This window comes from Neophocaena asiaeorientalis, unplaced genomic scaffold (genome assembly GCF_003031525.2).
Source record: "Neophocaena asiaeorientalis asiaeorientalis breed wild unplaced genomic scaffold, Neophocaena_asiaeorientalis_V1.1 scaffold114, whole genome shotgun sequence".
NCBI classification, from domain to species: Eukaryota; Metazoa; Chordata; class Mammalia; order Artiodactyla; family Phocoenidae; genus Neophocaena; species Neophocaena asiaeorientalis.
In genome coordinates, this window is record NW_020173116.1 from 2,481,793 (window position 1) to 2,491,810 (window position 10,018).

At 53.5% G+C, this 10,018-nt stretch overlaps 1 protein-coding gene across 4 annotated transcripts in view; it reads right to left on the reverse strand.

The window, feature by feature from the left end:
• The window catches only part of CAPG (capping actin protein, gelsolin like), a 15,073-nt gene that overhangs the window by 1,804 nt on the left and 3,251 nt on the right, over positions 1–10,018 (reverse strand). For 2 of the 4 annotated variants that reach the window (XM_024744024.1, XM_024744023.1), the window contains exons 2-9: positions 6,868–6,961; positions 5,354–5,387; positions 5,019–5,191; positions 4,757–4,911; positions 4,399–4,566; positions 2,202–2,351; positions 1,778–1,870; positions 1,194–1,326 (exon numbers count right to left, since the gene is read on the reverse strand). In XM_024744024.1, coding sequence (XP_024599792.1) covers positions 1,194–1,326; positions 1,778–1,870; positions 2,202–2,351; positions 4,399–4,566; positions 4,757–4,911; positions 5,019–5,191; positions 5,354–5,376 — 895 coding nt within the window. In that variant the 5' untranslated portion in view covers positions 5,377–5,387; positions 6,868–6,961. The remainder of the gene's footprint in view (positions 1–1,193; positions 1,327–1,777; positions 1,871–2,201; positions 2,352–4,398; positions 4,567–4,756; positions 4,912–5,018; positions 5,192–5,353; positions 5,388–6,867; positions 6,962–10,018) is intronic. The other 2 variants (XM_024744022.1, XM_024744026.1) reach the window with 1 other exon arrangement.

Genomic DNA, 10,018 nt, shown 5'->3' on the forward strand with positions numbered 1-10,018 from the left:
ATTGTTTTTTTTTTTTTTTTTTTTTTTTTTTTTTTTAAATATGCATTTGTTTGGCTATGCCGGATATCTTCGTTGCTGTGTGAGGGCTCTGTAGTTGCGCGTGCGATATCTAGTTCCCTGACCAGGGAGCGAACCTGGGTCCCCTGCATTGGGAGCGCGGAGTCTTAGCCACCGGACCACCAGGGAAGTCCCGGTGTCTTGGTTCTTTGCTTGGGGTTAAATACACTTCCGTGGGCATCTGGGAGCACCACGCCCACCCCATTGGGTCTGTGGGAAGGTACCCAGAGGCAGGAGGGAAAAGTCAGCCCCAGAAGCACAATGCCCCCCCCACCCAACCGCCTTACTTCTTAGAAAGCTGCCCTACTGCTTGCCACTCCTGGCCCTTCCCTGAGGCAAGAGTGTTCCTGCCTAGTAGCTGCCAAGTTAGAACACCTAACGTTTCTCCATCCTCCTGGCTGGGAATTTCTCTTGGCCTTGGTTGACCCCACAAATATTTCTTGAGCACATGCTATCTCGTCAGGACACTAGAGACCATATGGTTCCTGCTTTCAAGAGATTTATAATGTGGGCAGGGAGGTGAGACACGTTCAAGAAAAAAGACAAGCACAGAGAAGTAAGGAGGCTCCCGGTACCGCTCAGAGACTCAGGTTTGTTACATTTTCGGAGTTGGATCTAGCAAACAGGCTTCCACACAACAGTATTTCATTCCCAGCCAACCCAATCTCTTGGAAAAACAAGTTCTACCAGTTCTCTACCCACTGCATAAGGTGGGATTTCATATCTAAAATCGATCTCTCACACCCCAAGGCAGAATGGCAGGATCAGGGGTCCCAGCAGCCAAAGGCCTAGGAGAGCTCTGTGACAGTGGCCCTCAACACGCAGTCCCCGGACCAGCAGCAAGGCCTGGGAGCTGGTTAGATGTGCGAATTCTCAGGCTCTGGTACAGACCTCGTGAATCAGAATCTCAGGGGTGGCTTCCAGCTATGGGTGTTAACAGGCCCTCGGGTGATTCGGAGGCAGGCTAAAAGTGCAGAACCCTTGCCTGGGCTGGGCACAGGAAACCCTGAGAAAACCCAGAGCCGTGGAGGCTCCCTGAGTCAGCCTTCTCTGGGTCGGCCGAGCCCTCCCGCGGGAAGCCTTGCCCGGTCAGCGGCTGCAGGGGTCTCAGGCTGGGGTGCAGAAGCCACACGTACCCTTCCAGATGTAGATCTTGCTGCAGAGCCCGTTGTCCAGCACAAAGCAGTCGTCGGGTATCAGCATCTCGAGGGCAAAGGGGCTGGAGTCGGCCACCTTGGTCAAGCTCATCTGTCCAGTGGCATCAGAGACCTGGGGGAGGATGGGCAGTGCCGTGTCACCTCTACCCCGCTGTGGCTCCACCCGCCGCCCCAGGCCAAGCAGCAGACCAGAGGTGGAGGAAACACTACAGGCAAATCCTGGGCGACCCCCAGCCCTACTTCAGGCTCAATCACTGCCTCACAGAGCCCCAGAATCCATGGAAATTAAGTAGACTCCCAATTACGAGTGAAGGTAAAGAATCCCACAAAGTAAAGCTCAGCGTGGGCTTGTTTCAAACCTCCTTCTCCAAGAATGGGCCGGAAGCGAAGTGGTATTCATATCCTCCAGCATCCGTTCACTTCCCATCCTACCCTCACTCCAAGCCCTGGATAAACCACCCTGGTGCCTGGCCCAGCCTCCCACTGCTTTCTCCCCTCCTTTCAGCCCCACAAGCACCAGGCTCGTACCCCGCCTGGTCCTAGGGCAGGCCTGGGGCGCCCACCTTATACAGAGCCGCAGCCTGGGCGTTTGTCTGGTCAGCTGTGAGGTCTTCCTCAGGGTTGCCCTCCTTCAGAGCGGGCTTGGGGCCGAGGACCTGCAGGGGTCAGGGCAGGCCACGTTTCCAGGGATTCCTGGGCACTCAGCCTGGACCTTCCCAACCCCTCACACCCAGGGCCACCGCCCCAGTGGGACAAACTCTGTCTGCACAAGGGCGCCGAGCAGAGGTGGGGAGGGCTAGGTCCTCCTGCCCGGCCACCAGTCCCTCCGTCCCGAGGGGTACTTGACTCTGAATCCCACCAAGGCACCTGATGAGTTAGCCAAGCCCTGAGCAGCACAGCCCTCCACCCATCACCCTCGTGCCCCCAGCTGATCACTGCCCCTCTCGGTGGCTGCCAAGCAGAGCTACCCTCCCCACATCTCTCAACCTGGATCATGTCGGCAGGCTCCTCTCCATCGGTGACAATCTCCACCTGGGCCTTGCCCTGCCGCTCGCTGTCGCGAATGGCCAGCGCCAGGTCCCGCGCCTTGTTACGCTCCAGGATGTTGGACTTTGCACCACACCAGGTGAAGATGTTCTGGAGGGAAGCGGGGAGGCGCGGGTTAGAGCCAACTGCCTGCATCCTGCCCTTCACAGGGTCCGCAGAACTGCCCTCTGAGTCAAGATGATCAAAGACAATCAAGAAGGCAGAGGGGGGCTTCCCTGGTGGCGCAGCGGTTGAGAGTCCGCCTGCCGATGCAGGGGACACGGGTTCGTGCCCCGGTTCGGGAAGATCCCACGTGCCACAGAGCGGCTGGGCCCGTGAGCCATGGCCGCTGAGCCTGCACGTCCGGAGCCTGTGCTCCGCAACGGGAGAGGCCACAACAGTGAGAGGCCCGCGTACCGCAAAAAAAAAAAAAAAAAAAAAAAAAAAAAGGCAGAGGGGAACCAAGGCCTCTCTGGGGACAGGAATGACAGTCTTTGGCAAGAGCAATTCTCTGCCCCGCATCTCCATCTTTCTCCACCTTACTTGTGTCATATATTGAAACATCTTTATCTTGTTTATAATCTATCTTCACTGACTAGAAAGTAAGCTTCCTTAGGGCATGAGTGTTTTGTTTTGTTTGGCTTGGCTTGGCCCACTGCTGTATGCCCAGTGCCAAAACAGAAACGGGCACATCTTTAGGCCTAGAATAAACACTTATTGAATGAATGAATGGGTGAATGACATCCCTGGGCCCAGTGTCTCACACACCTCTGCACCCCCGCCAGGCATGGCCCTCATCACCCCTCCTGAGCGGGTCCCCTGCCTCCATCTCACTGCTTCCAGTCCTCCTTCCAAAGAGCATCTGGGTTGCTCTTCCTGTCCCAAATCTTTAGCACAACAGATGCGGTCCAGACCCTCAGAGAATCAATCTCCTCCTTCCCTGGATCTCAGCTCCTTAGCAATTTCCACTCCCGCCGCTCCTGTTCCCACCCTGGGTCCCGGTCAGGCTACATCCTTCCCTGCCGTCGACATGCATGTCTGCACCCTTATCTGTCTCAGTGCCTCGGCTTACCCATCATCTTCGCCTGGAAGGGCATTTCCCCTCCATGAGGGTCCAGTCAAATGGCGCCTCCCTGGGACAAGGGCTTGGGCTTGGGCTAGAAGGCCTCTCCCTGCCCCCAGCTCCCCCAGCACAGGCCACTGCCCCTAAGAGGGCCCTCATCACCTCCTGCCATGGGTTACAGCCAGTGACAGGCCCGTCTTGGCTGCGTGCCCTGGGTGAGCAATTTGTGGTCCCCGTGCTGGCTCAGAGCAGACACATAGATTCACGGAGGGAAGGGATGAGCGAAGTGATTAACGCATGGGCTGGGAGGCGGCGTAACTCGGAGCTGCAAAGGCTCCAGGAGTATGAGAGAGTAGGCTCCAGTGTCAGAGGCGATGGCCAGACAGAAGAGTGAGGTTTCTGTCCTAAGAAATACAGGGATGTCTTGTAATGGCTGCAGTGACCCCACTTGGAATGGGCTTATAGCTTCTCAGCCCCTCTCCCTTTGCCCTGGCCTCCTGGTCCCCGACCTTTTAAAACACAATGCTGGGGCTTCCCTGGTGGCACAGCGGTTGAGAGAATCTGCCTGCCAATACAGGGAACACGGGTTCGAGGCCTGGTCTGGGAGAATCCCACATGCAGCGGAACAGCTAGGCCCGTGAGCCACAACTACTGAGCCTGCACGTCTGGAGCCTGTGCTCCACAACAAGAGAGGCCACCAGGGACAGTGAGAGGCCCGTGCATGGCGATGAAGAGTGGCCCCCGCTCGCCGCAACTAGAGAAAGCCCTCGCACAGAAACGAAGACCCAACCCAGCCATAAGTAAATAAATAAATACATTTAAATCATATGGGCTTCTAAGAAGACCTCTGCCTAAAAAAAAAAACCCCACAATGCCAGGGAGTTGCCTGAGGGTCCAGTGGTTAGGACTCAGCGCTTTCACTGCTGTGGCCCCAGGTTCAATCCCGGTTGGGGAACTAAGATCCCAGAAGCCTCGAGACACGGCCAAAACACACACGCGCGTGCGCGCGCGCACCCACACACACACACACACACACACACACACACACACACAGTGCCAACACAGGTGGACGCTCAGTCAACCCTGCCTACCCACCTGGCCCAGGTCCAGGATGAAGCAGTCCCCTGTGTTGAAGCTGTCCCAGCTCAGTGCCCGCTCGGTGGCACGGATGTTCTTCTTGCCCTTCACCTGGTAGAGTTTCCTGATGGCAGCTGGGGTGGCCCCTGGCGACGTCTTGTGAAATGCTGACTCCACGCCACCTTCCTGCAGCCCAGATGGCCAGCCTGAATGGAGGCCCGAGCACTCCACACCCCATCCCACTGGGAGGCAGGCAGAAAGGTGGGGAGGACCCAGCCCCGTGTGGGTCTGAGACTTTTGAAGGGTAAGGACCAGCTGGAAGGGGTCCCGAGTCTGAGAGCAGCTGCAGGTTGGGGTACGGGAGGTGGGCTCTCACCTGGTACTTAAGGCCACGTGGGAAGTAGCTCATGAAGAGGTCGGACTCGTTGCCCTGTACCTCTCGGTGCTGCACAGGCCGCTCGCCAAGCAGGGTGTTGAGGTGCACGGCCAGCACGGCGCAGGCCCCCTGCTCATCCCGGGACGACTGCTGGCCTGGGGCGAGTGGGAGGTGGCAGGGCACAGCCCGTGAGACCCTTGCCAGCCCCGACCCCTGCCCGGGCCAGTCCCCCCACCAGTCCTCCCAGCCCTCTCTTACTTACCTATCCACAGGTGCAGGTGAGAGAGCTCTTCCGGGCCATTGTGCAGCACCAGGTAGGAGTCTCCCGAGAAGAAGATGCCCTGGTTCTCAGGGGCCACGGGCACCGGCTTCAGCTTCTCCACCCGCCATACGTGCAGGCCGGGATCCTGCACCGAGGCTGGGAACGGAGAGCCACTGCGGGAGGGGGGAGGGTTGGTGGTGGCCGAGGCCCACAAGTGGTGGAGGAGACGAGCAGAGAGACCTGGGCAGGCCTGGGGACTGCGGTGTGGGGGTGAGGAGGGGCAGCCCTTGGAAGAGAAGAGGGGAGGGGTGAAGGGAACGGGGTGCATAGCCTACCTCTGGGGGATGGGTGAGTACATGGTCTCCGGATCTGGAAAGACAGAAGAAGCCATTATTATTACAAATGTCATGATAACCAGCCTTCACATTGGTCTGGGGAGGTCCTTCCGGGTGGCCAAGTGCTTTCATACTCAACTAATTCATCTCCAAGAGCTCAAGAGGAGATTATCCCTGGCTCCATTACGCGGGCAAAGAAACTCAGGCTCAGAGAGTCTAAGTCCCAAATCACACAGTGACTAGTGAAAAGCACTAGGAGTCTCTGGCCCTGGGCCGGTGTCTTCCCCTTGCTGTGACCTCTTCTGCTTCCAAACTCCTAACTCTGGGCATTGCATGAGGCTGGGATACATCTCTCTAAGCAATAACTGCTTATATTTGAAAAGTCTAAAGTCAATGACTTAAAATCAATAAACCAAAAACCAAAACAATAGAGAAAATCAATGAAGCTGGTTTTTGGACAAATCAATAAAATTGATGACCCTTTAGACAAACTGATTAAGAAAAGATGCAAATTTCCAATACAGAAACAAAAGCGATGACCATCTAATATCTATTAAAGAAATTGAAATTGTACTTAAAAACTCCCCCGCCTCCAAACAATTCCAAGTCCAGATAAATTCTACCGAAAACTTAAGGAAGGCGTAATACCAATTCTACACAAACTCTTCTAGAAAACAAGAGAGCGCTTCCCGGCTCACCCCATGCTGCCACCATTTTCCTGATACAACAAAACCAGATAAATATATTACAGAAAAGAAAATTAGACCAAGATCCCTCATGAACACAGGAAAAAAATATTAACAAAATTTTAGCATATGGAGTTCAGAAATATATAAAAAGATAAAACATCATGACTAAACAGGGTTTACTCCAGGAATGCAAAGTTGGTTTAACATCTGAAAATCAATGTAATCCACCCTATTAACAAGCCGCATGAACAAACATAAAATCATCTCAGTAGATACAGAAAAATTATTTAGAAAAATTCTATATCCATTTTTGATTAAAAAAAAAAAGCTTTTAGCAAACTAGGAATAGAAGGGAACTTCCTTAACCTGATAAAAGGCATCTACCAAAAGCAAACAAAAAAATCTCAGAAAAACAAAAAAAGCTACAGCTAACATTAGACTTAGTGCCTTCTCTAATACTAAACTCCCTCCCTAGGGAATTCCGACCCCACCCCGTTCCCAGGCATCAGCTATCACTTCTTCTTCTTCTTCTTTTTTTTTTAAATTAATTTGTACTGGCATATAGTTGCTTTACAATGTTGTGTTACTAACTGCTGTACAGCAAAGTGAATCAGCTATTCGTATACACATATCCCCTCTTTCTTGGACTTCCTTCCCATTTACGTTACCACAGAGCATTGAGTAGAGTTCCCTGTGCTATACAGTAGGTTCTCATTAGTTATCTATTTTATACATAGTATCAATAGTGTATATATGTCAATCCCAATCTCCCAATTCATCCCACCCACCCCCTTCCCCCTTGGTGTCCCTACGTTTGTTCTCTACCTCTGTGTCTCAGGTATCACTTCTGTATGCCCAGCTCCCCTCAAATGCCAGGATGATGAATATCATCTTTATTCTGTAGGTCAGTAAGAGCAACCTGTTTTGGACAGAAGTTATTCAGGGAAAAAACAAAGTGCTAAAGGCAAGCATTTAAAAAAAATACTATCTTTTAAAAATTTTTCACAAGTGCAGTAGCCATAGCTTCACTCACTCTTTCCTACGTTCCCATGACTAGAGGGTTTCTTTCTTTAGCTGCAAACGCAGAGCCCACACCAGCAAGCACTGCCACCCAGTTCATGCTATGCAGCTAACAGGGAGCCCCTGTGGTGCAAGGGAAGGACCTGGGGAACTTCAGGGTTAAAAGGCACCATTAGGAGACTCTTGGGGGCTGGGGAAGCAGGAAGGGCAAAGGGCAATCTTTGGGGGATGGACGGGGAGAGCAGAGGATGTTGAGTCTGAGTAGGAAACAGAGGGGGAAACAGGAGCAGTGGCCATGGGTGTAAAATACCAGGTGAAACCGACTTTCCTTTTCCTTCCTAACTTAAAGCATAGCTGAAGGCATTTTGGAACCACACTTCCCCAAGGTAGAGGGGAGGCAGTGAGGGGGAGGCTTGGAGGAGGGAACCTTTAATGGTTCTCCATCCCACATAGGGTCACATGCTGTGCCCACATCCCCTGTAACGGACAGCTCAGCCTGCGACTCAGGCCTGAAGTGGTGACGTGGCCACCCCCAAGACCAAGCCAGTGAGGAGAGCTCGTGGACAGAGATGGTGTGAACAAGTGGGCCAACTGTCAGCTGTCTACTGTTGTTTTTTTTTTTGCCATGTCACACGGCATGCAGGATCTTAGTTCCCCATCCACCGATCGAACTGCGCCCCTGCAGTGGAAGCGTGGCGTCCTAACCACTGGACTGCCAGAGGATTCCCATATTTTTTTGTTCTGTGTCCCGACCTGAGAGCTCAGGCCATAACTCAAAAGCAGGCAGCTCACTTGCGAGGCTACAGGCCAGTGCAGTGTTTAGGTGAGAGGGGTTGGCGGCCTGACCCTCATCACTTTGGCTTTCCAGCCCAGCCGCCGGTTAGAATTACCTTGGGATCTTATAAAAACATCGAGGCCCGGGCCTGAAGATTTTGATTCCACGGGTCTGGAGTGAGGATGGGCATCTGCATTTTGAACTATGTTCTAGGTGGTTCTTATGCTGCCAGTTAACTCTGTCCAGACCAGCATCTCACACCTGCCTGCATATCAGAGTCATCTGGGGGCTTTAAAAAAATCCCAGTGCCAAGGCCAGTTAAAACCAGACTCTCGGGGCTTCCCTGGTGGCGCAGTGGTTAAGAATCCACCTGCCAATGCAGGGGACACGGGTTCGAGCCCTGGTCCAGGAAGATCCCACAGGCCGTGGAGCAACTAAGCCCGTGCGCCACAACTACTGAGACCGCATGCCTCAACTACTGAAGCCCGCGTGCCTAGAGCCCGTGCTCCACAACAAGAGAAGCCACCGCAGTGAGAAGCCCGCGCACCGCAACAAAGAGCGGCCCCCGCTCACCGCAACTAGAGAAAAGCCTGCGCGCAGCAACGAAGACCCAACGCAGCCAAAAATAAATAAGTAAATAAAATTGATTCTTTAAAAATAAAAACCAGACTCTCCAGGGTGGAGCCCGGATGTCAGTGTTGGAGAAGTTCCAGATGACTGTAAAGATGCCCACCAGCCTTCTGCTCACAGTTCTGCCCCGCAAGTGCCCACTGCCTTCGGCCTGTCACTCCTCTCCCTCCAGCTCCTCTGCCCAAGCCCACAGCTCCTCAGCTTCCTCAGTGTGAAGCTCCACCTCACATCCATCCAAGCCCCACCACCCCTCTGGGCCCATTTCAAGCCACAGCCATCTGAGGAGGCTTCTAGGACACTGGGTGGCCTCGGCCTTCTCTGGGAGGTCTCCCAGCCCTCTCACCTAGGAGCACACCCTTCATTTCCTGCTTACAGGCTGTCTTGGAGCATGACCTGACCGCTCAACCAGAGCAGGGGACATGCCCGGTACTCCTGCATTCCTTAAGCAGCCCACAACAGGGTCTATTCAATTCCATTCAGGGTCTATATTGGGAGCTTGGCACTGGGCAAAATGAGGGCAGAAGGGCACAGAAATAAAGAATAACCCATGCGAGTCTCAAGGTCTAGCTGATGGGGGTGGAGAAGCAGGAAGCCATCACATGCAAGGGACCGCAGACAAACTTCCCCTACGTGGGGAATGTCACAGAATCACAGATGTTGGCATTAGAAGGAGGCTTAGTACCTAGTTAATCCTCTTCCATATCTGCCTCCCAATCCCTACATCCCTCACCATCCTCTTCTCCACCACTTCCAGTGATGGGGAACTCACCACCTCAAAAGGCAGCTGCTTCTGTACCTCTTACGTTAAAGCCTTTACTTTTTCCCACCCTGCCACAGTGTGCTGGGTTATGGGCCTGGCCATCTCCCCAACTAGCCTATAAAGGCCTTTTGAGGAGGAGGCATATTTTGCCCTTTTGGATCGAGCTGGAACCTTACACTGTGCCTGGAACCCTGCAGGCGCTCAGAGAATGTATTTGATTAACTGGACTTTCTCCAGTTATTAGACCAGATGGAGCCTAAGAGGTAGCATAGGAGGGCTTCCCTGGTGGCGCAGCGGTTAAGAATCCCCCTGCCAGTGCAGGGGACACGGGTTCGAGCCCTGGCCCAGGAAGATCCCACATGCCGTGGAGCCGCTAAGCCAGTGCACCACAACTACTGAGCCTGAGCTCTAGAGCCTGCGAGCCACAACTACTGAGCCCACATGCCACAACTTCTGAAGCCTGCGCGCCTAGAGCCCGTGCTCCGCAACAAGAAGCCACCGCAATGAGAAGCCTGCCCACTGCAACGAAGAGTAGCCCTGCTCACTGCAACTAGAGAAAGCCTGTGTGCTGCAACGAAGACCCAATGCAGCCAAGAAAATAATAAATATAAATAAATTAATTAAAATAAAAAAAGAGATAGCACAGGAAAATCAACAGGCAGGAGCAGCCCTGGAGGCAGAAAGCAGAGGCTAGGGGTAGGGGCAGGATGTTTGCCCTGCTGGCTGTCCCAAGGTCCTGACTCAGGAAGGAGCTGGGCTTTGAGGACACACTGTGAAGTGGGGGGGGGGGG